Below are 27,245 nucleotides of genomic sequence, written 5' to 3'. Positions count from 1 at the left end.
AGAGAACGCACAAGTTTGGGATGGGCTGGGGAAAAAGGAGAAACCAATTTCCCTGCTGAACAGGGAGCCTGATCTAGGGCTCTACCAGGACCCTGGGATCATGACTTGAGCCGAAGGCAGCCGCTTACCTGACTGGGCCACCCAGGCGTCCCAAGTTAAACTGTCTTTAACGTATCAGTATTGCCTGAAGTTTTTTCAATGAGGACTGTTTTTAGGCCCCAGAGTTATTTTTTGGGGGGGAAGAGGAAACAAACGTCAAATCAATGTGTCTCAAGATGCTCCCTTCATTTTTTTGTGCCCCAGGGTGGTGGTTGCAGGGTCCTTCCTGGTAAGGTCCAGAAGCTACATTCTCAGCTGTTGTTTGCCATCTTGGAGGAAAGGGGATCAGTGTCCTCCCAGGAGGGCTGCAGGAAGAAGCCTTGGCAGGTGGAGGAAAGTTCACATTGTGCTCCTTGAAGACCAAACATGGACACAGAGCCTGAGGCCCAGAAATAGCCCCTCGCCCCAGAGACCCTTGGAATTCTGTAGGGTCATCTCAGGAAAGGGTGAGCCCCAGAAGGCCACTGCTGGAATCTTCCTCGCAGGCTCTGAAATGAAAGAGAGGGCTTAAGACAGGCTCTTCTTAACACAGCTCTTAACACAGTGCTGTGCAGCTGGGACAGAAAGAACATGGGGCCCGGACAAGGAGTTCTCCAAAGTCAGCTCAGCTTGAAAAGTCTCTGATTCCAAGCCAGCCGGAGATTTCCTTATTAATGGTGAATTTTATGGGAGCCAAGAAACATGGTGATCAAGGCTGCTGGAGATCAATTTCTCCAGCTCCATTTCTTTCTCTTTCATACTGCGCTTAGACTTACATCTCAATTTGATTTTATTTGACACTGAAGTACCATTTTTATTTTATTATTTCAAAAATACCTAAAAACCTTTCCAACTTTTCATCCTCCTGGCATCATGCCTTTTTGCCAAGAAGTATTTATTCTTATTTTTCCAAAGGAGAGAATCTCCTTTTTTTTCCTGTGAGTCTCCCAAGGTTGAATAAATCCCAGTGTCTGAAAAGCCCATGTGGATTCAAACCCCAACTCAGCTGGGTAATCTCCCATCCATCCATCCATCCATCCATCCATCCATCATCCATCTCTCATCCATCATCCACTCATTCATCCATCCATCCATCCATTCATCCATCATCCAACATCTGCCCATCCATCATCCCTCTGTTATCCATCATCCATTCATCCATCTGTCCGTTCATCCACTATCCATCATCATCTACCATCATCTATCCACTCTCTGATCCATTCATCCATCATCCATCCATCCACCACCCATCTGTCATCCATCATACAGCCATCATCCTCTCATCCATCCATCCATCCATCCATCCATCCTTCTTCCATTATCCATCAATCAGCCATCCATCATTCCTCCATAATCCACCATCCATCCACCCATCATCCATTCATCCAGCCATCATCCAGCCATCACCCCTCCATCCATCTATCCATTCACTCATCCATCTGTCCATTCAGCAGGTGCTCCCTCTGGAGCCAGGGACTGGTTGGAATGAACCTTGGCCTTATTTTCCTGCACCCTCTGAGGAGAACATGTCCTCCATGGAGCCATTACAGGGAGTGAGAGCATTGTGCTAGATATACAGTGCTGTCTTTGAATACCGAACTCACTTCCTTACCTGGGATTATAATAATATGCATCTCACCAAGCTGTTACAAGGTGAGGTGCGAATGGCAGAAAGAAAGACCTTGTGTGATTATTAGAGCCCAGGTGCTCAAGTGATGACAGGTGGGTTCTAAGTTCGTTGGTGGCAGGGGCTCTGTCTGATTCAGTCCTGTACCTTGCAGACTCAGCACAGAGTGGGTGCCCAGTTGCTGGTCCCTACAGAGCCTTGTCCACAGCCCAGCTCTTGGGTCACGTGGTGTCAGAGGAAAGCCTCACGGGACCCTGGGCTCTGGGTATGATCTCTGCCTCTGATACTCAGAGGCCCCAGAGAGGAGACATGTCTGTAGACTGCCCCCATGATCCTGGAAAAGAAAATGCTTACCCTAATCAGGCAGATGAGGAGCCTTGGAAGCCGTGGGGCTGGATCAGATCCTATTTAACAGATCAGGCCCCATTAAACAGAACGCACTTCTAGGAAATAAATACTGTACTGAGGAATTCAGGTTCTAATTTTACCAGAGAGCCTGCAGACCTGATGAACAACCAGCCTTCCTTTGGTTTTCTTTTGCTGTCTTCCCACCCTGCCTTTTCCTTTCCTTAATATCCCCTTTCCTCGGGGTGCCTGGGTGGCTCAGTGGGTTAAGCCTCTGCCTTCAGCTCAGGTCATGATCCCAGGGTCCTGGGATCGAGCCCCGCATCGGGCTCTCTGCTCAGCAGGGAGCCTGCCTCCACGTCTCTCTCTGCCTGCCTCTCTGCCTACTTGTGATCTCTGTCAAATAAATAAACAAAATCTTAAAAAAAAAAATATCCCCTTTCCTCATCTCCTGCTTCTGGGCCAAATAGCATCTACCAAGAATCTAAAATTAGCTCCTTAAGGGTCATCATCCTGGGAAGTTAAAGTCTCCCTAGGCTCCAGGGACAGTCTGACACATTTGTGTGTGCACAGATGCACACGCGCGCTCCGACATGCCAAGGCCAGGCACGTCGGCGACTGCGTTTGTCAGGAACCAGCAGATTCCCAGGGACTGGCCTCAATCACGGAACTTCTCCCAACCCGCCCTCCGAGGAATTGTTACATCAGCTTTCTAATTCCAGCGTCCTTTTTTCTTAAACAACTTTTCCATCATGATATGATGAGTAGGCGTCTATAAATAATCAGTGATGGACCAAGCTGAGCAGCGGGGATGGTGGGAGCAGTTGGCCAGGAATATGGGGAACAAGGGGGTGCATTGACTGTGGCGAATTTGAAACAAGAATGAAAACTGACTAGAAACCAGCCTGCTTTTATTACCACCCTGCCCTGGCCATTATAAACGAAGTTCAATGATAAATGCCCCTCCCTGCCCAGGAGAACATCTGCCCTGCGCCCTGAACTTGCGATGTTGCTGCAAACAACAGTATTAACTACAACATTAAAAAAAAAAAGAAAAAAAGTGTTCCTCTTTCAGAGAAAGAAGTCAGAAGGGAGGACATCCAGACATCTGCTGCAACATGGATGGGCCTTGAAGACTTTACACTCAGTGGAATTCAGCCGGTCACAAAACGACAAGCATCGTGTGATTCCACTTACATGAGCTCCTTAGAGGAGTGGAACTCACAGAGACCGGAAGTAGAAGGTTGGGTGCCCAGGGCTGGAGGAGGGGCTTGTGGAATTAGTGTCTGATGGGGACAGACTTTCAGTTTGGGAAGTGGAAAAGGTTCTGGAGAAAGATGGTGGCGACAGCTGCCCAGCAGCGTGAAGGTACTTCATGCACTGAACTGTATACTCCGAAGCGCTTAAAACGGTCAGTTTTATGTTCTGTGTATGTTACCACCATAAAAGACAGAGGGGAGGAAGGGAAGGAGGGAGGGTGGGAGGAAGGGAGGGAGTCAGGCACCTTCCCAGCACAGGCCCAGGCACTGGGGCAAAGATGGGGCCGCACAGACCTGGCCTTGCCCCATCATGTAACCTTGGGCAAGTCATGTCAATGTCAACAGCCTCCGTTTCCTGCTCTGTGAAATGGGATTGTTAATTCCTACTGCATCAGAGGAGTCAAGGCAGGTTAAACTAGCCAGGTAAATAAACCCACCTTGGTAATTCATTCTTGAAAATCTAATGTTAAGAGTTTCTTGGACGGGTGTCTTAGGACCATGTTGCGGGACCAGTGGGTAAAAGGCCCACCATGATCAGCAGAACAGAGGTCGGGAGGGCTGAGGAGTGGGCCTCAGTAGAGGATGGGGCTGACGGAGGAAGGAACAGGGAGTGGGAGGCCCATGTGGGGCTCCTGGCGGGTCAGATGGTGTGACTGGGGCTTAAGCATAGGGGAGGATGAAGTGACTTCTATTTGCGACTCAGATTCCATCCAAAGTGCTTTTCCTCCTGAGTCTCTGAGTCTTTTATGTAGCCCCTGTGAGCCCTGCTGTGTGTGCTAATTAGGTTTATTCAAAGGACACCAGCTTGATGCTTGGCTTGGGAAGGTTACTGAGCACACCCACTGTATATCCTGGGTACATTCTGGGTGATGGAGGGACATCTATAACACAGTGGGGGTAGAGGGGAGAGCCTGGCTTTGGGGCCAGTGTGCCCACTTATGCATTCAAAAATATGATGAGCAATGACTCTTCCTGGCATTGGGGATAAAGCAGCAAGTAAAACGGACAACACCCCCACCGTCATAGAGCTTACCCAGTTCCGTGGGGGTTGGTGGCAGAGCAGGAGACAGAAAATAAACAAGCAAGTAAATGCTCTGCATTTTAAATGTTAACAAGTGCTTTTAGGAAGTCGGACAGGAATGCAAATGTGTGGCTGAGGTAAGGTTTGATTTTAGACATGGTGACCAGGAATGGTCTCCAAAAACTAAGACCTGAAGGAAGTGAGGGAGGCATAGGGAACAGCGGGTACAAAGGCCCTGAGGCCAGCATGGGCCTGAAGCATTTGAGGGGCAACGTGGAGGCTGGAGTGTCTAGAGTAGGACCGTGGTGGGAGCGAGGCCAGAAGGAACTGCATGCGGGGCGAGGCAGTGCAGGGGGCCTCTAAGGCGATTGTGGGCATGTTGGGAGCACTGAAGTGTTTGAGCTGCAAAGTGGTATAACGTGAGCTCCATGTCCAAGGGATCCCTCTAGCTGTGCGTGTGTATGTGCATGCGTGCAGGCACACGCCCCCAGAAAAGCCCAAAGGGGAAGGGACACAGCCAGTTCAGGGATAGGGATGATGAGGGAAAGGGGACTTAGGTGCAGGGGGACTGGGCAGAACGGGGGGCCTGGGCCAGTCCCCCTGATGGCCTTGGATCCCACAAGTTCAGGCCTCCTTTATGTCATCCTGAATGCCCTCTCTTCTGACAACACCACTCACTGACCTCCTCTGTTTGAAACTACAAAGCAGTTTATGTGTCTCTGTCATTGTCACCCACCACCACTGCCAGTGGGTCACAGAGTCCTGCCCCAGCTCTGCACCGACTGGTCTCTGCTGCACCCCCACCTTGGTGTCCTCCAGGCCCCTGGATGTGAGGGTCCCACCCCGGAGCTCCGTGCTTTACTCACTCAGAACCCAACTTCTCCCCAACCCTCGCCTCCAGGAACCAGGGTGTCGTGGAGTCCAACCTTCCTCTCTCCACTCCCTCTGCCGCCACCACCACCCACCTTCTCCCCCTGTCTGCCCCTCCTCCCCCTGGCCCCGCCCCGGAAAGAATCTGCCTGTCATCTCCACAAGGCTAACCTAGATATTCTTAAGTGACACAGGAAGAACGGTTGTGGATTTCGTGAGGAGGGATCGTGGTATTTTCATTTTAGTTTTTTGTCTTTATGTGTGAGAGATTCATTCTGAGTAGTTATGGGTGAAGTAATAGAATTCTATTTCCTTTAAAACACAGAACTAACAGGGTGCCTTGATGGACCGGCTCAGTTCCTGATCTCAGGGTCCTGGGATTGAGTCCTGTGTCAGGCTCCCTGCACAGCGGGGGAGCCCGCTTCTCCCTCTCGCTGGTCCTTCCCCCTGCTCGTACACACACTCTCTCTAATAAATAAATAAAATCTTAAATACACACACACACACACACACCAATAAATATCAACAAATTCAAAGTTTGAAAGGTGGCAGGAGAAGAATTAAGATGGTGGTGGCAATTGCAGGACCTGGGTGGCCGGTACTTGAGGATTTGTTTGTTCTCCCAGCTTTTATAGATTTGGAGCTTTCCATAATAAAAAGGCAAAAACAGGGGCGGCTGGGTGGCTCAGTGGGTTAAAGCCTCTACCTTCAGCTCAGGTCATGATCCCAGGGTCATGGGATCGAGCCCCGCATCGGGCTGTCTGCTCAGCAGGGAGCCTGCTTTCTCCTCTCTCTGCCTGCCTCTCTGCCTACCTGTGATCTCTGTCTGTCAAATAAATAAATAAAATCTTAAAAAAAAAAAAAAGGAAAGAACAATGCAAATAGGAGCACTGTTGAAGCCTTGGGGTGGGCTTCCCCCTGCTCTCGGGGTGGGAGCCCACTTTCAGAGTGAGTTAACAAGGTGGGGTGCAGCTCACCGGCACTGCAGAATTCCTGGCTCATGGTGATAAAAGACGCTAAACTTGTACTTGGTTTTATCATTGGTTTCAAATCCCTATAGACAGTACAAGCCCTCAGTGCCTGGATCAGGGTGGATGGCTCCCACTGCCCTACCCCTACACACCGGGTCACCTTTACTGGCACCTAACACTGTCCTCCCTCTGGCAATCTTTTTTTTTTTTTTTTTTTTAAGATTTTACTTATTTGTTTGAGTTTGTTAGAGTGTGAGCGTGTGCAGAAGCAGGGGAAAGCAGCAGAGAGTGAAGTAGGCTCTCTGCTGAGCAAGGAGCCCAATGCAGGATTTGATCCCAGGACCCTGAGATCATGACCTGAGCCAAAGGCAGCCGCTTAACCTACTGAGCCACCCAGGCGCCCCACCCTCTGGCAGTGCTGAATGGCCTCTGTTCCCAGGAGAACCATGACCACTTTTCTTGTTTCAGTGCCTTTTCCTATGCTGTTTCTTCAGCCTGGAGCGTTTTTCTCACAATTTTTCACCTGCTAATTCCTGCTTTTCCCAAGGACTTGGTTCTGGCACCACCTCCTCTTGGAAGCCCTCCCTGACCTCCCTTGCTCTGCGTTGTCCCTTTGTGGTCCTGCTCCCGCTCTGCTGGGAGGGCCCATCTCTGCTTCTGATGGAAGGACAGGGACCAGGTCATCCTATCACTGTTGCAGAATCAGGGCCTGGCCCATGGTCAGGATTCGATAAATACTTGTGCTTTTTTTTTTTTTTTTTTTTAAATAATCTCCACATCGGGCACTTAGGGGTATCAGTGGGTTAAAGCCTTTGCCTTCAGCTCAGGTCATGGTCTCAGGGTCCTGGGATTGAGTCCCGCATTGTGCTATCTGCTCAGTTAGGAGCTTACTTCCCTTCCTCTTTCTCTGCCTGCCTCTCTGCCTACTTGTGATCCCTCCCTCTGTCAAATAAATAAATAAAATCTTTTAAAAAAATAATAATCTCTACATCTAACATGGAGCTCAAACCTGCAAAGCCTGAGATCAAGAGTTGCACGCTCCACAGACTGAGCCAGCCCGGGGCCCCAAAATTTCTAGAAGCATATGCCCTTTAACTTTTTTTTTTTTTTTTTTTTTTTTTTAAGACTAGCCTCCATGCCTAATGTAGGGCTTGAATTCACAACGCTGAGTTCAAGCGTTGGATGCCTTGAGCCACCCAGGTGCCCCAGTTGAATAATATGCGAAATTTTATTTCAGTTTCTATTTTGATACAAAGCCAGCCCATTCTTACCACCATCCAGTCTCCCTCCCTGCCTTGGGAATAAACATTTGCCAACCGTTGCATGGCAGCATTAATCCCAATACTCCAGTTTTAGGAGGAGGCCAGTCCAGCCAGATCCCAGAAAACTTAAATGCCCAGCACGCAAACCCCTTCCCTGAGGGAGGCTGCAGCTGCTGAGGCCGAAGGTCCATGGCAACCCTGAGGCTCCTCTCTGTGCCTCTTCTGGACATGAGAAGCAGCTGGAGATCAGGGCCTCCCCCTGGACCAACTCAATCAGCCTCAGGTCTAGGGACTTGGCGGCCGGCAGCTCAGAGCTCCCTGGGTGCTTCCAATCTGCACCTAGAGTTAAGATCCATTGATTTTGGTCAGAGACCAACCCTGGGAGGAAGGGTCAAATGCCCCAGAACACCTGCTGCCTTCTGAGGGCATTTAAGGCCGGTCAGGGGGCTGGAGGCTGTGGCTCTCTTCCAGGTGAGTGGTGGGTGGGTGGGTGCCGGGGGCTCTCAATGTGGCCGTGTCCTCCCAGATTCCTCTGTCTGGTTATCGACGAGACTCCTAGTCTTGCTCGGGGGGATTGGGTGAGGCTGCTGTTGTCTTGCCTCACCCCCACCGTGGCAAAAGTCAGTGGCCTACTCAGAGGGACAGCTTCCAGAGGGCCTAGGCTGCGTCTCTCCTTGTTGAAATCAGTCTCAGTTTAATGAAATTGTGCTAAGTGGTGCTTGGCTTGTTTTCTGGGTGGGTAAGGAGGATGTGGCAATGGCTGGGTGTCTGTTTACTCTGCAGAGCCCAGAGGGGGACTGGCAGGGTCCGGGGAGCCTGACCATACAGCAGCCTATAGATCAATGTGTCTGCACCTTTACCTGTGTTCCCTCTCCCTGAAATAACCCCTGGGACATGTTCACCCACGGGACTCAACCCCGGCTGGTTCTACCCCCTCCTAGAGCATTCCCAAACCCTGAGGTAGGAGCACTGGGAAGAGGGCGTGGGTTCCTTTGTCCTTTCTTGCTGTGACCTCTGTGACCTCTGCTTCCCCTCTGGGCCAGTGTGAGACTTGGAGGGACACCTGACGCCTATGTGTCTCCCTCCATCAAACCTAGGGTCTGGACACGTCTTGTCCATGTTGGTAAAGCCCCATGAGTGCCAAGGTGGGGTCTCTGCCACCCCATGGCAACCGCCCCCCCCCCCAGGCCTCCACGCTCCCATGGTTGCTTCTTCTTCCCAGTACTCCTGCCCCAGCTGCTCCTACTTACTGACCCGTGCACACTGGGGGTGAGGTCAGTGGGTCTTCCTGGGGAATGACTCTCACTGCAACCCCATTTGTCGTTTTACCTTAAATCCCACTGAGTTTGAGGAAGTGGCTGTTAGGGATGTAGATCTGAGCATTCTGACATCAAAACATATCCATAGTGGGGGCTCCTGGCTCGCTCAGTGGGTAGAGCATGTGATTCTTGATCTCAGGGTTGTGAGTTCAAGACCCACATTGGGCATAGAGATTACTTAAATCTTGGAAAAAAAAAAAAAAAGTCCATAGTATAAGCAAGTGGAGAAATGTGTGGCCAAACCATGTCTATGAAATTCCCCTTCTATAATTAGCCCCGGAGGGTGGGTGAATTTTTAAAGGCTAACTTGGAGGAGGGTAGGTTATGGGAGTTAATGCTCAATACATTTCTGAGGTATTAAACTGTCTACACCATGAGTGTGTGTTAATGTAAAATCAGAGAAATACTCCATTCTAGAAGCCAACTCTTGGATGATTTCGATCTTAATTTAAAACCGTTCTCAGTTCTTGAAAGATGCTAACAGTCAAAGCTTGGCTAAGTCTAGGAAAGTATTTTAAAAATGGCCTGTAATGCTCCAAAGTGACTCAGTGCCATGAACAAAACTTTAGAGTCCCTAGTTTAGAGCCTGGAAGACCATGAGTATAGCCGGGGGCCCTTGGCGGGACTCTCCACCTGATGCTCCTAGGGTGGGGGTCCCCTAGAATGCGGGGGTGGGGTGGTGGGGTGGAGTAGAGCTGGCCTGGGCCTAGCTGTGTGTGTAAATAAAGCCCTTAAGTTGGTGCTGTTTGCCTAAAGAACAGTTTGGCTTTCTTCGGATCTCAGACTCTGGGAGCTGATGACGAAAGGTTCTGGCTTTGATCTTGTGCCTAACTCAAAGCCTCCAGCTTGGCTCTTTCGTGCCACTGGTGAAGGGTGACAGGGTAGTGGTTCTTCTGGATGCCACAAATAGCAATGTGAGGGGAAGGAAGCACACTCTGAGCTGTGACGAGAGAAACCTGTGAAAGCCAAAAGAAGTCGTTTTGCAGACTGTCCCCAAACGAGTGGTTTGGCTACATCTGTGACTTTCAAACTCTTCCTTCAAGGTGTCCCCGGGGAAGGGGTGGTTCAGGGGGAGGACCCGTTCCCTCTGAAGATGACCTTTTTTCTGCTTGTGCCATACTTGATATTTGAGGGAAGAACCCCCGGTTCCACTTCCAGTTTCCCTAATGGCCCTACGTTCTGGGCTGTGGCCAAAGGATGAATGGTTCTTGTGGAATAGTCCTGGAGCCAGGCACTGCCTTGGGTCAGAAACCAAAGTGTTTCAGCCCCTAGTACCAAACTGGCCTCATACAGAGGCATATTCAGAGGGTCTCATGGACACTGAGACAGCAATGGAGTGGCATTGCATTGGCAGATATTTCAGAAATGGCCTCCCTTGCTTGTGCTTTCCTATTTCCAATACCTCCTCCATGTCTTAAGTTCCACCCATGGGGATGACTCGTTTTCCTCATCAGAACTCCTTACAGCCTGTTGGCAGCAAAGCGTGCGATCCCAACCATGGACACAGGAGTCAGATCTAGGCTGAAGTCCTGACGCTGATGCCTGACAGCTGTGGGCACTCTGGGCTTCCTCAGGAAGTGACCTCTGAGATGGTTTCCCCATCTGTAAAATGGGACTATCTCTACCTTACTATTTTTTTTTTAGAGATTTTATTTATTTTGGAGCACGCACACATGAGAGAGTGTGTGGGAGTGGGGGGAGGGGCAGAGGGAAAGAGAATCCTAAGCAGATTCCCCACAGAGCATGGAGCCCAAAGTGGGGCTGAAATCATGACCCCAAGATCAAGACCTGAGCCCAAATTGAGTCAGTTGCTTAACCGACTGAGCCACCCAGGCACCCCAACCCCACTTTACTGTTAATGTTGCTTCATTTAATCCCAGATGTCTGACATTCCTGGCATGTGATAAATGTGTTTTGCCAATTGCTCCCTGAACCGAGCTCCCTGAACCGAACTACTCTCCTCCAGACCAAGAACATGCCATGTGCCTTATCTCTCGGAGATGGAGGGTATAGCTCCTCACTCCAACCTAAATCTCTACTCCAAGCTGATAACTCTCTTGACTCCGGTTATTATAGCAAATAGAAAACTCTTGAGCTGGTTTTATTGTGTGTTTTTTTTAAATTTTTTATTTTTAAAAGATTTTATTTATTTGGCAGAGACACAGTGAGACAGAGAACACAAGCAGGGGGAGTGGGAGAAGGAGAAGCAGGCTTCCTGCTGAGCAGGGAGCCCAACGCAGGGCTCCATTCCAGGACCCTGGGATCATGACCTGAACTAAAGGCAGATGCTTAACCAACTGAGCCACCCCAGTGCCCCTTTTTTGTTTTCTTTAAACTATTTATTTATTTATTTGAAAGAGAGTAAGAGAGAGAGAGCATGAGAAGGGGGTGGGTCAGAGGGAGAGCAGACTTCACTGAGCAGGGAGTCTGATCCGGGACTCAATCTGGGGACTCGTGTTCTGACTCATGACCAGAATCATGACCTGAGCCGAAAGCAGTCACTTAACCAAATGAGCCACCCGGGCTTTTTTTAAAGGATGTCCGGGGGGAAGCTGGCTGTTTCAGTCAGTAGAGCATGTGACTCTTGATCTCCGGGTTGGGAGTTCAAGCAATGCTGGGCGTGGTACAGAGCCTACTTAAAATTAAAAAGAAAATTAAAATTAAAAAACGGTGTTCTGGTTTACCTTGTAGTCCTGAAAAGCAACTTTACTTCCTTACAAAGCAGATTTTGAGGTTACTTAAAGGTAGATGGAAGTATAGGACCTGGTTACTCTCTGGCCTGAGGTGCTTATGACTCCGCTCTGAGGCTCAGCACACTGGCTCCATCCAGCTATGGGCGGCTGGTGGCACTTAGTTTAGGGACTTGTGCTCAGCCTGGTAGCTGCTGTTACCGCCAATGCCTTGGACATTATCATTCTTTTGTTCTGACTCAAATTCCCTTCTTTTTCCTCGCCCCTTGTTGGTTCTTCATTCTTCTGGGCCCAGTAGGGAATGTCACCAAGACTGAGCTCATGTTCTGTTCTCTCACAGAGTTCATCTCTCTTCTTAAGACCTCAGTCTTGGCTCTCTACTTCTGGAAGCCTCCCACTTGTCTACACTGTCCCATCCGAATTGATGTGTCTAAATGCGTCTTTCCTCCCGAAATCATTCCCAGCTGTTCTACACTCAAGAATAGAGTCAATAGACTCTGGTTGTCTTTATCCAGTTTTCTCGTCTCTGCAGTGTAATTTGGCTCAGCCTGTGTACTTGGAAACAGATGGGTACTCCTTGCACCCTCGTAAGAAATGCCATTCCCCGCTGCCTGATAGAAAGTTAAAATGTGGCCTGATTTGAATAACCTCCTCTAATTAGGGACCGGCTCCCTTTGTGCCCTATGACCCACCACCCTCCTCCCACAAATACTTGAGTACCTACTTACTATATGTCATGCACTGTGAAAGGGCTGGGGAATCGTACCTAAGATGTACATGACCTCATTGTCCTTGCGGGGAGAGGGAGGAGGATGCACAAACAAGAAAAGGGCTCTGTGCTTTCCTTCCAACCTACCCAAGCCATCAAAGTCCCGGTTGAAGCTGAATTGCCTCCAAAAGGTAGCCCTCACTCCTGCCGCCCAGGGCTGGTCTCCTCTGGTTCCCATGGAGCTCGTTGCCTCTTGAGCCAGTGTGGTGATGCCTATGGAAGCGGACTTCTCGCATCTGCTCACCTACCCACTGTGAAACCTTCCAGGGCTTACAGCAAGGACGGCTGATGACCTAGGCACCCACATGCTGGGCACTGACCGTCTCCTGGCAACTGTCTTACCTGCAGGTGAATTACTGCTTCCCGTCAATATGCCGACTTTAGACGCTCCAGAAGGGAGGCTGAGAAAATTCAAGTACCGGGGCAAAGATGCGTCTGTGAGTACCCAGCCACCGCTTCAGTCTGTGGAGGAGCCGTGCAGTGAAAGTCTCATGGTCGAAATGCATCAGAGTGGGGTGGGGTTGGGGGCGCCTGGGTGGAGCAGTCGGTTTAGCATCCAGCTCTGGATTTTGGCTCAGGAGGTGATCTCAGGGTGGTGATAGTGAGCCCCAGTGGCTCTGCACAGAGGATGGACCCTGCTTGAGAGTCTCTCCCTCTCCTTCTGCCCTCTTCTGCCCTTCGCCTGCTCAGGAGCGTGTATGCTCAAGCACGTGCACACTCCTCTTAAAAAAAAAAATGGAGTGAAGGATCAGGACATGGGGACGACAAAGCATATATGGCAAAAATAGAGATCTAAAGAAGAGATCATTGGGCGCCTGGGTGGCTCAGCGGGTTAAGCCGCTGCCTTCGGCTCAGGTCGTGATTCTGGGGTCCTGGGATTGAGTCCCACGTCAGGCTCTCTGCTCACCGGGGAGCCTGCTTCCTTTTCACTCTCTCTCCCTGCCTCTTTGCCTACTTGTGATCTCTCTCTATCAAATAAATAAATAAAATCTTAAAAAAAAAAAAGAGAGATCATTCCCCCCAGGATTCTCAATGCTAATAATGTCTGCGTTTCTTCTGATCCAGGAAAAAGGGTGTATCTTTTTTTTTTTTTAAGATTTTATTTATTTATTTGACAGAGAGAGGGAGATCACAAGTAGGCAGAACAGCAGACAGAGAGAGAGGGGGAAACAGGCTCCCTGCTGAGCAGAGAGCCCGATGCGGGGCTCAATCCCAGGGCCCTGAGATCATGACCCAAGCCAAAGGCAGAGGCTAAACCCACTGAGCCACCCAGGCGCCACTTGTTTTGTTTTTAACTATAATCTCCCTCGGTCTGGCCTCCAAGTAAAACCCCTGGGATTGGACTGGATCAAGGCTTGAATGAACTGTAGATGGATACCTAATGATGAAAATGGTCAGGGTCATGTGGGGCATGTCTTCTTAGACTTCATAGACCCCCAGCTCCACCTGGATCCCCACAATTGGGAGGCCCAGACCTGCTCCTCAGGGACTAATCAGTGCTGGGGAAGATGGGCTCAGACTTGGGGCGATGGGATGCTTTGCTCAGATGGCTCTATAGCCGAGAGCATCCTGGCCTGCCAAAACTATAGGTAGGCTTCCCTCACTTTGGGAAGAAGGTTGACAATTTTGGGGGACATGGTATAGTAGGAGAAAGTGGAAGAGGTACACCATGCTGAGACTATTTACTGTGTGATCTTAACTCTTCCAGCCTGTTGTATCTGTAAAAGTGACATCCAACACTTTGAAGTGTGCGCTAAAAGCGAAATGTAGTGAGAACCTGACTTCCCCGCTCTCTAAGGGCTCCAGTTCTTTCTTTTCCTCACTAGATCCGGCGGCACCAGCGCATGGCAGTCAGCCTGGAACTCCGCAAGGCCAAGAAAGATGAGCAGGCCTTAAAGAGAAGAAATATCACCATTTTCTCCCCTGAACCAGCTTCTGGAGAGCTAACCAAAGGGGTACGTTGGGAATGTGGTGTTCAGGACAGTTGGGTGTGAAATACATCCTTAGCAAGTTTCTCTGGCTGGAAAATGTGGAATAGATTCAGCACTTGCGAGCTCTAATGGAGGGTCTTTGAGGAGAGAGGGGTGAAGAGATGACTCGAGCTGAACTGGTGGGTTTCGGAAAGCTGAAGGCTGTTAGGCTTGTGACTGATCTGAGATCGATGTTCTGAGCAGTACACAAGGTGCTGCTTCTAATGGAAATTCACTTGCTACCACTTGGGCCAAAATAGGAAATGAGGGGTTACAAATGTTCTTTCTCAGTTAGAAGAATCCAGTCGCTAAACATGAAGTCTTGTCTGGGACCTGAATGCTGTCCTCTATTTTCCATTCACCCTCCACCCCAACCTCCCTCATTGTAAGTTCTGGGTTGACTTGCAGGCCAACATTGTTTTTCAGATCTTTTCTGGAATGTCCTGATGGGGGAATTTCTCTTCTTTGACTCCAGTGGCCTTGTTTCTACATGCCTTTTGTGATCTGCCACCATCTGTGTCCCATCTTAGCCATCCACGTGCATCATTGCACCTGACTGCGGTCGGGACTCTTATGGGACAGAGATGAGTTCAGTCCGGCAAGTGGATCCAATGCTGCACTGTGGTCATCAAAGAGAATGGTTGTACACAATCTCTAAGTTGCCATATGTGCTTTTTCACTCAGAGTAATGTCTTCAAGGTTTGTCCATGTTGTAACATCTGTTGGTACTTTATCCCTTTTATAGAGGATTAATACTTCATCATATGGGGGCACCTGGGGGGCTCAGTTGTTTAAGCAACTGCCTTTGGCTTCGATCATGATCCTGGAGTCCCAAGATCGAATCCCGCATTGGGCTCCCTGCTCAGCAGGGAGTCTGTGTCTCTCTCTGTCCCTCCCCATCTTGTGCTCTCTTTCTCTTTTTCTCAAATAATAAAAAAAATCTTAAAAAAAAAATCTTCATTGTACGGATATACCACATTTTGTTTATTCATTCATTGGTCAGTGGGTTTGTATTTCCGCTTTCTGGCTATTATGAATTAACGCTGCTTTGTGCTCAAGTATTTGAGTGGACGTGTTTTCAATTCTGTTGAGTATACCTAGGAGTAGAATGGCTGCATCCTATGATCACCCCGTTTTAACTATTTGAGGAACTGCTTATGGTACACTGAATAATGCCCCTCCCCAAATAGCTCTATCTCCCAATCCCCAGAGCCTGTAAATGTTACCTTGTGTGACAAAGGGTACTTTGTAGGTAGGACTAAGTGAAGGATCTTGAAAAGGGAGATTATTCTGGATTAGCTGGATGGGCCCAGTGTAATCACATCAGTCCTTACAATAAGGATGAAGGACAAGTTAGAGCAGAATGTGAGAGGACCACAGAAGCAGAGATTAATATGTTGTGCTTTGAAGATGGAAGGAGAGGGTCACAAGCCAAGGAACGGAGGTGGCCCCACCAGAAGCTGAACAAAGGAAGGAGACCGATTCTTCCCTTAGAGCCTCCAGGAGGAGCCAGACCTGCCTTTAGTCCAGTGAAACTGATTATGAATTTCTGATCTCCAGAACTATAAGAGAATATTTTGTTTGAAGCCACTAAATTTGTGGTGATTTTTACAGTAACAATAGGAAACAAATAGGTAGCCAGGCTATTTTCCAAAGTAGCTGTACCTTTGTACATTCTGACCTTCTTGCCAACGCTTGTTGTTGTCTGCTTTCGGATTATAGCCATCTAGTGGGTTCAAAGGGCTATATGGTTACACTTTTGATATGTTTTCCTAACGATATGTTTTCCTAATGATAATTTTTTGATGCGCTTATTGGCTATTTGTAGATCTCTTTGGAGACATGTCCATTCAAATGCTTTGCTGATTTTTAAACTTGAGTAATTTGTCCTATCGTTGAGTTGTAAGAGTTCTTTATACTGTCTACTCTGGAGACTAGACCCTTACCAGATATATGATTTGCAAATATTTCCTCTTATTCTGTGGATTGTCTTTTTATTTTCTTGGTAGAATCCTTGGAGCATGGAAGCTTTAAATTTTGTAACTGCTCCATTTGTCTTCAATTGTCTTTGGTTGTTTGTGATTTAGGTATCCTATTTAAGACTCTTTTGAGTGCTCCAAGGTCACAAAGATTTATGTCTAAGTTTCCTTCTAAGAGTTTAATGATTTTAGCTTAATGCTTAGATTTTTTTATCCATTTTGAGTAAATTTTTGTAAATGGTGTGAGTAGGGGTCCAACTTCATTGTCCTACATGCCTTATGATGCCATCCTCTCTCCCACTGAATGGTCTTAAAACCCTTGTCTAACGTCAGTTGACCATAAATGTGAGAGTTTATTTGTGGACTCTGGGTTCTTTTCCATTGATCAATATGTTTCTCCTATGTCAGCACAACACAGACTTGATTGCTTTGTAGTAGGTTTTGAAATTGGGAAGTATCTTCCAACCAAGAATAATGTTCTTTTTCAAGATTATTTTGGCTATTTGGGATCTCTTGCATTTCCATATGAATTTTATTTTATTTTATTTATTTTTAAAGATTTTATTTATTTATTTGGCAGAGAGAGATCACAAGTAAGCAGAGAGGCATGCAGAGAGAGAGGGGGAAGCAGGCTCCCTGCTGAGCAGAGAGCCTGATGCAGGGCTCCATCCCAGGACCCTGAGACCATGACCTGAGCCGAAGGTAGAGGATTAACCCACTGAGCCACCCAGGCACGCCTCTTATAATATTCAGTTTATAAGAATATTCCCATCTTGACAATGTTAAGTCTTCCAATTCATGGTCATGGGTATTTATTAGAGGGGATCTAATAAATTAATATTTTTATAGTTTCAGCATTTAAGTCATGTAGTTTTGTTAAATTTGTTCCAAAGCATTTTATTCTTTTTGATGTCATTGAAAATAAAATTTTCTTAATTTCAACTTTGGATTGTTCATTGCTAGTATATAGAAACACAAGTGATTTTCATATGTTAATCCTGAAAACTACCTGAACCTCTATTTGTGTGTGTGTGTGGGTGGGGGGCAATTCCTTAATCCTCCATATACAAGTTCTAGAATTTTGCCAATAGCAATAATTTTATTTCTTTTTCCAATCTGGATGACTTCTTTTCTTCTTACCTAATTCATCTGTCTAGAACTTCCAATATGATGTTGAATAACAAGAGTGGACATCCTTGTCTTGTTCTTGATCTGAAGGGGAAACTTTCTCTTTTACCATTAAGTATGGCACTAGCTGTTTGGGGTTTTATTAGATGGCTTTATCAGGTTGAGGAAATTGCCTTTTATTTCCAGCTTGGTGAATGTTTATTTTCATGGAAGTGTGCCTGAATTTTGTTAAATGCTTATCCTGAATTTTCTGAGATGATTATGTGCTTTTCCCCCTATATCCTATTACTATGACCTACTATACTGATATTCATATGTTGAACAGCCCTTGCCTTTCTGGATTAAATTCTAGTTGGTCATGATATATAATCCCGTTCATACGTTGATGCACTTTTTTTCCTAGAATCCTTCTTCCTGAGATTAGCTGTTTTTCTTGAACAATCTCTTTTTGGCTCAAAGAAAACAAATGGCTACAAGCCTTTAGTCCATTTCTAGAGTTTGGAAGGTTGATCTACTTGTGTAGGTTTTCTTGTTTTTATGGAGGAGAGAATTTTGGAAGTCCTTCCTCTGCTATTTTTGCTGGTCATCCCTAACATGTTCTTACCGTACGGGATGAAAAGGTGCTGGGGATCCAAGTGATGATAGGAATTAACCCTTCCCCAGAACACGGGGAGTGTCCCACAGATCCATGAGACTTACAAGACCACCAAGTGTTCTTCTCTCCCCTAATGTAGACCAACGTACATGTTGGGAGATACTGTCCAAGCCAGCCTGTTCTAATCAGATAGATGGCTGGACTAGATGACCTTCATGGTTCCTGTGGGAAACGACTCTGACCTCAATGTGTGTCTGTGCAGGTCAGCCTCACCCTGCAAGAAATCATCAGTGGCGTGAATGCCTCAGATCCAGACCTGTGTTTCCAGGCCACCCAGGCAGCCAGGTACTGCCAAACAGACTTCTGTGGTTTATAAATTCCTAGCTAGAAATGAGTTCCAGTGGCCTATTTGGTTTCGTGGCCCTGGCAGAATGCCCACATGATATAAGAGGCGAGTCCATTCAAAAGCAAGACTAAATTGTTTCTCTACACTGTCCTTGAGAACAACTTAAGATATGCAAGTGTTGTCAGAGATGAATTGCTTAATTTAAATTGGCCTCTATAGGAATCTCCACTCATAGATAATACCTAAAGGGAAAAATGTTGCTTTGTCACTGCAAAGTGCTATAGGTTGGACTTTAGAATATTAAGGAGCTCTGGCCCAGATGTTAGTCTCATTTGATAGCTAGGAATGTCAGGAATGTTTATAAAGGAGATTCTTAATATCGGCCTCATATGACTTGTCATTATATCCCCCCCCCTTTTTTTTGCAAAGGAAAATGCTGTCCCAAGAAAAGAACCCTCCTCTAAAATTGATTGTTGAAGCAGGCCTCATCCCCAGGCTGGTGGAGTTCCTGAAGTTGTCACCTCACCCCTGCTTGCAGTTTGAGGCAGCCTGGGCTCTGACCAACATCGCTTCTGGGACTTCAGAGCAGACTCAAGCTGTTGTGGAAGGTGGGGCCATCCCACCTTTGGTTGAGCTCCTGTCTTCCCCCCACATGACTGTGTGCGAACAGGCGGTGTGGGCTCTTGGTAATATCGCAGGTGAGACTCTCTCCTCAGCATGGGGAGGAAACCAGTGGGCAGCCATCTGGCATGCTATGGGGGTTCTTTGGGCAGCATAAAGATTTGATATTCTCAGTATAAATATTTAGAAATGCTGGGAAGAGTATGGCAGGCTTTTCCAAAATCCAGAGTTAGGTTCAGAGTCTGACTCTGAATTAAAGCGATGACCAGATAGATAATGCAGTGTGTACTAAAGCTATGGGCTGCCTGGTGACATCTGTCAATACTGTGGTCCTACAGCCTCAGGTCTTAATGGCTTCGTGAACCAAAGACAAGTCTTTGACCTGTGCAGTACTTAGGACAGACCCTTGCATCACCCAGAAGCCTGAAAGAATTCTACCTCTGGCGAGAGTTGCCAAGGGAACAGACCAGAAAAGTGTTTGCTCAATGTGGGGTAAAAGTCTGTCCTGTAAAGACAACCCTACTATGGCCTCGTGAATTTGGGGCTTGATGCTGTATTCCCTACATGGTCCAGGAAAGCATAAAATGAAGAGTCAGTGCTGTAGGTTTGGAAGCTCCAGGATTCCTGGCTGAAAATAAATACAAAGCTCCTGGGGGCATATGAACTCAATTGGGTCCCTCAGGATTTTGATAAATTATGATCAATCAAATATTAGCAGTTTCAAGTTCAGAGAATCAACAACCCACCATGACGGAGTCAGCAGAAACAAACAGTATGATTAGACCTCCAAGGACTTCAGATACTGGGATTAGCAAATACAGAATATAAAATAAGTCTGCTTGTTAAATGCTTGCAGAAAGGAAGCACCTATTACAGAGACTTTGTCCCTCATTTTGCTTGGTTCAGTAAAGAAGAGGCAAAATTGGGTGATTTAAAGTAACCTATGCCTTGCCTTGGTGGTTGAAGAATTAAAGATTTTATTATTTATTTGACAGATAGAGATCACAAGTAGGCAGAGAGGCAGGCAGAGAGAGAGGGGGGAGGAAGCAGGCTCCCTCTATGGAGAGCCTGATGTGGGGCTTGATCCCAGGACCCTGGGAACATGACCTGAGCTGAAGGCAGAGGCTTTAACCCACTGAGCCACCCAGGCACCTTAATGGTTGAAGAATTAAAAATGGAGGGGCACCTGGTGGCTCAGTGGGTTGAGCTGCTGCCTTCGGCTCAGGTCATGATCTCAGGGTCCTGAGATCTAGCCCCGTGTCGGGCTCTCTGCTCAGCAGGGGGCCTGCTTCTCTCTCTCTCTCTCTCTCTGCCTGCCTCTCTGTCTACTTGTGATCTCTCTCTGTCAGATAAATAAATAAAAATCTTTATTAAAAAAATAAAAATGGAGACTGCTAAGGTCTCAAATCAGTTTTCTCACCTGAGAAGCAGACAGCAGGTAGCTAGCATTGACCCACCTCCCAGGCTAGGTTCTGAGCTGCATTCGGAAGATTCCACCCCATGCCGAAGTCTCCTGGAAAGACGATTTGGCCTGAAATAGCCTTCATCTTCCTGAGATCTGTGTTGTGAAGTGCCACCAGCATTTAGAGTCTCAAGGGCACTTCCTGGACCCATTGGCTGACTCCTTCATGTGTCCACAGACTGCTGCTGTGTGGTGTCTGCTCCTCCCACCTGGCCTGTCTACCCAACTGACATGATGGGGACCCAGGATCTAGTTCATGGCTATGCTATGTACTTGTCTAGCCCGGGGATGTGTTTTGGCTTCTCACCCTTTACACAGGGTTTTAGAGAATTAGTCATTTAGCTCAGAATTATTTTTGCTCCCTGTTTGAATGTCATATTCTTTTTTTTTTTTTTAAGATTTTATTCATTTATTCGACAGACAGAGATCACAAGTAGGGAGAGAGGCAGGCAGAGAGAGAGGAGGAAGCAGGCTCACCGCCGAGCAGAGAGCCTGATGCGGGGCTCGATCCCAGGACCTTGGGATCATAATCTGAGCCGAAGGCAGAGGCCTAACCCACTGAGCCACCCAGGCTCCCCTTGAATGTCACATTCTTTTTTTTTTTTTTTAAAACTTTAAAGATTCATTTTATTTACTTGACAGAGGAGGGAGATCATAAGTAGGCAGAGAGAGAGGGGAAGCAGGCTCCCCACTGAGCAGAGAGCCCAATGCTGGGCTCGATCCCAGGATCCTGAGATCATGACCTGAGCTGAAGGCAGAGGCTTAAGCCACTGAGCCACCCAGGCGCCCCGAATATCACATTCTTTTAAAAAAAATTTTTTTTAAAGGTTTTATTTATTTGAGAGAAAGAGAGTGAGCAAGCAAGAGACCATGAGCAGGGTAAAGGGCAGAGGTAGAAGCAGACTCCCTGCTGAGCTGGGAGCCCGATTCGAGGCTAAATCCAGGGACTCCATCCTGGGACTTCAGGATCATATCCTGAGCTGAAGGCAGACACTTAACTGACTGAGCCACCTAGGTGTCCCCTGAATGTCACATTTTTATCTATTTGTAGGTGATGGCCCAGAATTCAGAGATCTCGTTATCTCGAGCAATGCTATTCCATATCTGCTGGCCCTCGTTTCATCAACCATACCAGTAAGTATCTTTAAAGTAGAAAAACTAACTAGGTAACAAGTTTCTGAAATTGGGGGAGTACTTTCAAGTCAATGCTAGGTCATGAGGTTGCTGCCTTGCCCCTGAGGACAGCAGTTAGAAGTAAGGCCCAGGACTAAATATCACATTGGGCAGAGATGGATTCTCATTTGGCCCCAAGGGCTATAGTGCTAATTTTTCTTCAGGCAACATTGGAAGAGGTCCATTAAAGTTTTTCTAAGCTTTCAATCCTGGGAACCCATTCATGGGGCACAGACAAGAGTTAATGGGTCACCAGTTCTGCCCCTAGGTACTGGGTCTAGGTTTGAACCTTAGAGTCCAATTGATTGATGTGGCAACAACAGGGAACCCCCTTGGGTGAATGTTGGTTCTAGATTTTCCCCAAACAAAAATGAAGGTAAGGTAGTTTCTAAAATCCCAGGGAATACCCATCCCTCAGGGCGGGAGATAACCTGACATGGTGGGACGAGTAAGAGGCTGGCATGACCAGGGAGTTTGCAAGGAGAGAGCAGAGCAAGATGACAAGTGGGGTGAAGGACTTAGACATCCACTTGCTGGCAGAGGCAAGCAGGAAGTGAAGTGATCTGATATTTGGGAAGACCCTTCTGGCTACTGGTAAAGTGAGATCAGAGGGAGCTGGGATGCCGCCATACTGGACACGGGGGATAGGAAGAAGGAAGAATGCCCTCTGGTTTCAGGTTAGGTTGTTCTCCTGGAGAAATGGGGAGGATGGAGGGGACAAAGGAATCAGCATTAGTTAAACATATCAAGTTGAAGCGAGTAAGAGGCACCACTGCAGCACTGTCAGGTGGATGGATAATGTGGGTCCAGATGACTATGTGTGCATCCGCCATCCAGCTGGGCAGGATCAACTAGAGCAGGGGCCAGCTGCTTGCTTTTGTAAATAAAGTTTTATTGGAACACAGCCATTGCCATTTATTTAGACCCATGCTGCCTGTGGCTTTCGTAATGTTACAAGGGCAGAGAGGACTAGTTGCAACAGAGACCCTATGGCCCATAAAGCTGGATGTGTTTATTCTCTGACCTCCTGCAGAAAAAGTTTGCCAACCCCTGACCTAGAGTAGAGCTTGGGACCAAGTCTCGAGGGCTCTGACAATCAGAAGTCAGAGTCTGCCCAAATGACTGAGAAGTTTGGCAAGAGGAATGCAGGTTTGGTGTCAGAGGTATCAAGAAGAGCTTTTCCAAGTGGGGTACTAAAGATGGCTGAAAGGGGCAGCAACTCTAGGCTGAAACAACACGGTTGGATTTGGTGGCTTGGAAGAAGCTGATTTCATCACTCAATGCAAAGAAGTAGGGGCAGAAATTAGACTAGAAAGGGTGGAAGAACAAATGGAAGCTGCAAGGTAGACAGTGAATAGAGATGACCTTGACACTGGACTCTGGAAAAATAGAAGCAGGATGATGGCTAGAGAGGTGGAGGGTGCCAGAGTGTGGGAGGGGTGGGAAAGAAGTGATCATGGGGATATAATCTTCAAAGGCAAAAGTGGGATCCAGATGTAGGATAGGAGGACTGACCCTCCAACAAAGATCAGGAATGTGGTTACCACATGTCAATAGAATGACTGACCAATGGGCAGACCAAGTAACTTCTGCTTCATCTTTGTTTCGTCAGTGAAAAATGAATTAGGTCATAAACTCAGTCAAGGCGAGGAGGAACTTTTTTGAAGACTACAAGGAAACCTCCACCTAACATTTGAGTATGAAACCTAAACCTCATTCTCAGTCTTCTTAGCATGTATCACTATCGAGAACAGATTCTGCGTGAAGCTCAAACGCTTCGCTTCATGCTGGTCGATAGTATTGATCAGGGATGGCAAGGACATAAGCCACTGGCATTTTTCCTCCTTTGCACCCAATGCTGGAAGCGGTCTCCTTGTTACAGATCACGTTTCTACGGAACATCACGTGGACCTTGTCCAACTTGTGCCGAAACAAGAACCCTTACCCTTCCGTGAAAGCCGTGAAGCAGATGTTGCCTGTCCTGTCCCACCTCCTGCAGCACCAAGACAGCGAAATTCTCTCGGACACCTGCTGGGCCCTGTCCTACCTCACTGATGGCTCCAACGAGCGCATCAGCCAAGTGGTCAACACGGGGGTCCTACCCAGGCTGGTTCAGCTCATGAGTAGCTCGGAGCTCAATGTCTTGGTAAATGTCCTCAGTCCTATCTGTCTCTGTCTGGGCCTTCACAGGAGAATGTGTGAGTCATACTCCCTTGAACCAGGGCCTCTCCCAGCCCTGGTCTTCCACAGTCGGGTCTCATACTTTATCTAGAACAAAGCTTGTTGTCTACATTTCCCAGGTCTCTGCTACTCTCTAGCCAAAGACTTGTATCTGTTTTGACCCAGTGTCCTAGTGGATGTTAAATAACTTACTCTGTCTTAATCTGATAACTAGCAAATCTAGACAGGCACCAAATTTAAATAATCCCTCTACCCAGTAAACTATTCTTCTGTGGTCTTTCCTTCTAGGGGTCTGTGCATATGGATGTTAACAAGTTGGCTAATACAGTGTGTGTGTGTATGTGTGTGTGTGTGTGTGCATGCGTGCGTGCGCATGTGCACACACATGTGTATTAACATAAAGCTCAGTGTAACATTTGAATATCTTAACTCAAGTATTAAAAAAAAATTCCCTCTTATCCTTTCCCCAGTTTATTAGTCTACTTCAGTATAGGTAAAATGAAATAAGGAAACCAACCTCAAGTACTTTGCTATGATATGAAACGTGTCCCTTACATAATACGCTTCTTGAAGATAGGCCTTGAAATGTGAGTGGCCCTTTTGATTTCTGTGGCTAACGTTGCATATTTATGCAGCCTTAGTGATCATCTATGCCTAGATCTGCATAGTATTCCTTGGATGTCAAGGTTAGTTTGAGGATAGTATAGGGGAGAAGGAGAGTATAAGAATATCTATAAGAAGCTGCTTGTCCTGGGGGGTATAGAACTCATTTGGAGCTGTCCTGCCGAGGCTGTGATTGGCCTGTAGCACTACTTCAGCTCTCGCTGAAATAGCAGACGAGATCGGGCGCGTTCAGGGTGGTATGGCCGTAGACTCGCTGAAATAGCAGATACCCAGCATAAAAGGCTAAGAAAACTCTAGAACCATCTGCATGGGGGCAGCCACTACAGTGCACGCGAACCAAAAAATATGCACAGTCAGCCCTCAGGGGATGGGTGTCTTGAGCCCAATTGCAGACTCATCCTGGGGACATTTGGAGTTGAGAGGGAGTTTGTGAATACATTAAAAAAAAAATGCCATTGGGATCTCATCAGCTCCAATTAAATATACAACAGAAACTTGACACTGGTGCAAAAGAGAAACTCGGTAGAAGTTATCACATTATAAACCCTGTAATCAATTTAGCGATTTTTTCCCCACCATAAGGATACGAAAAGGGGCAGCATTATTTCTTAATAAAGGCATCCCTTGACCTCTATCTCACGTGAGCTGGAAATATTGAGAGGCTAGCAAGTACCTTTAAATTATGCAAATGGCCATGGATGTGCTGAATTAACAGAGATCAAGGATTTAATCGTTATTCCTGGGTTTCCAGAGCGCCATGAATCTAGCATGAGGAACACTTGGGAATGCGCAGAGTCTGGTGTGATTGTCCTCTTCTGTTCCCAGAAATTTGCAACGCTTGATTACACCTGTAGCCTTGTTCTTCCAGACCCCTTCCCTCCGCACCATGGGGAACATCGTCACGGGAACAGATCAGCAGACCCAGGTGGCCATCGACGCGGGCATGCTGAACGTGCTGCCCCAGCTCCTGATGCACCCCAAGTCCTTCATCCAGAAGGAGGCAGCTTGGGCCTTGAGCAACGTGGCTGCAGGGCCTTGCCAACACATCCAGCGGCTGATTGGTTGCGGCATGCTGCCTCCCTTGGTGGCTCTACTAAAAAATGTGAGTGGTGCCCTGTGTGTCCACAACAAAAGGCTATTTTCCAATCAGCCCCATGTTGAACTCCTTCAGGAATTCAGAGACAGGCTAAGGAGCAAATCAATTGCGATCCCAACAGAGTGAGGAAACCTTAGTTTCCTAACTTGCCCTGGAAAAAGGAAGAGGCATCCTGTTTGGGATAACCCGTAAAAGATTTAGGAGACTAAATAGGCATTATTCCACGGAAAGGTGATCCCCACAGCTCTAACAGTCAGGAAAATCTTGAGCTGGTAAATAGTTGGCTTATCTTTAGTGTTAAAAGAATGTACCATCCATTCTACTCGCCAAAGGTGGGGGGGGTTGTTTTGTTTTAGGAGGAAAAACCTATCCGGTTATGGTGATATGATACACTGAAGAAAGTGGCCTTTTCAGTGTAAAAAAAATCACATCGATAAGAGTGGGAATAGACACTGAAAATCCAGATACAATGTGCAAATACAGTAAGGCTTCCTTCTTCCTCCTGATTCCCACTCCCCTTCCGGGGGACTTCTATGCGTCAGCATTTCTTTTGGTCACCTTTGAATGGACGAGCTCTGTTTAAATCCTCTACACGTGACACCACCCAGGGGTGGTTCCGTCTTATAGGGAGCAGGAAGGCCAGTGGAGCAGGGTGGGAAGGAGAAGCTGCTGGTGGGACACCTGCCCTCGGGTTAGATGGTGGCTTCCCAGCTGCCCCACTCAAATCAGGGGCTCAATCCAATCCCTCGGATGCTTCCTATCCCGCGTGCGTCCGTGAGGCTGTACATATTCTAATCAGAACATCCAGTCATGTGTCAAGGAGGACTCTTATTTCAAACTGCCTTTTGAACTACAACCGGCTTGGAGCCGTATGGTGTTTTGGTTATCGATATGTTTTTGTTTTTGTGTTTTTAAGCTGAAGTCAGTTTTTCCCCAGCCATAAAATGGGAATAACTCCTGCCTGGGGATAGAAGGTTCTACAATAGATGACTCCCATATGTCTGGGCAAAGTGTTTCTTATAAATGCAAGGGATACATTGAGTGATGTTTCAGTGGCCTTTCTTGGTCACCTCTGGGCTGGCTCAGTCCCTGAGATCGCTTCTGTGTACTCAGCTTTGTAGCTAGGGAGCTTTTTATCCATAGTTTTCCCGTGACAGAAAGACCAGAAATGTTGACCTTGGTCACTACAACCTAAAATTCCAAGCATAGTGCCTATTTTTCCCATAACCCGACCTAAGGAAGTGAGTCTACTTCAAAACTTAGAACCTTCCTCGAAGGCCCCATGGGAGTCTGCCTGCCTGCTTCTGGGCTTCTCGAAGATGCTGTCTTCTGCTCAGGAACTAGAGGCAGGTTGCTGAGGTGGTCCATGTAAATTGCACAGACAGTCCCGGCTGTCCCCAGCCTACCTACAAATTGAACTAAGTTAGCATCGCTGTATTTAAGTTTCTTAGGACCTATAAAGACTCAAAATGTTCTCTTTTGGCAGGGAGAATTTAAAGTCCAGAAAGAGGCTGTTTGGACCGTAGCTAACTTCACAACTGGAGGCACCCTAGACCAGTTGCTCCAGCTTGTCCACTCTGGCGTCCTGGAACCACTGGTGAATCTGCTTACCATCCAAGACACCAAAATTGTTAAAATCATCCTTGATGTTCTCTCTTTTATCCTCCAGGTGAGCTGTTCTAAGCAGATCGGTTTTTAAATAGCAGTCTCCAAATTTAAGGCATTTAATTTGGTTCTTAAAACTCACATGTGGATTCTCTTTCCACTCCTTCATGCCCTCCTCCTGGCCGAATATCCTATGGGTAACCTAAACAAGAGAATTTTTAAAGACGGTCCCTCTTCATTTTTCAAAGGGGTGA

At 47.3% G+C, this 27,245-nt stretch overlaps 1 protein-coding gene across 1 annotated transcript in view; it reads left to right on the top strand.

Moving 5' to 3' along the window:
• Window positions 1-7,603: 7,603 nt before the first annotated feature.
• The window catches only part of KPNA7 (karyopherin subunit alpha 7), a 45,122-nt gene continuing 25,480 nt past the window's right edge, over window positions 7,604-27,245 (top strand). Inside the window, exons 1-9 of the mRNA XM_044233604.1 lie at window positions 7,604-7,904; window positions 12,560-12,648; window positions 14,038-14,166; window positions 18,146-18,228; window positions 18,659-18,927; window positions 21,364-21,446; window positions 23,368-23,631; window positions 25,159-25,392; window positions 26,873-27,055. Coding sequence (XP_044089539.1) covers window positions 7,829-7,904; window positions 12,560-12,648; window positions 14,038-14,166; window positions 18,146-18,228; window positions 18,659-18,927; window positions 21,364-21,446; window positions 23,368-23,631; window positions 25,159-25,392; window positions 26,873-27,055 — 1,410 coding nt within the window. The 5' untranslated portion in view covers window positions 7,604-7,828. The remainder of the gene's footprint in view (window positions 7,905-12,559; window positions 12,649-14,037; window positions 14,167-18,145; window positions 18,229-18,658; window positions 18,928-21,363; window positions 21,447-23,367; window positions 23,632-25,158; window positions 25,393-26,872; window positions 27,056-27,245) is intronic.

The sequence above is a fragment of the Neovison vison genome, chromosome 14 (assembly GCF_020171115.1).
Source record: "Neovison vison isolate M4711 chromosome 14, ASM_NN_V1, whole genome shotgun sequence".
NCBI lineage: Eukaryota > Metazoa > Chordata > Mammalia > Carnivora > Mustelidae > Neogale > Neogale vison.
The sequence above is the reverse complement of the archived record's forward strand: the minus strand, read 5'-3'. Positions and strand labels throughout refer to the sequence as shown.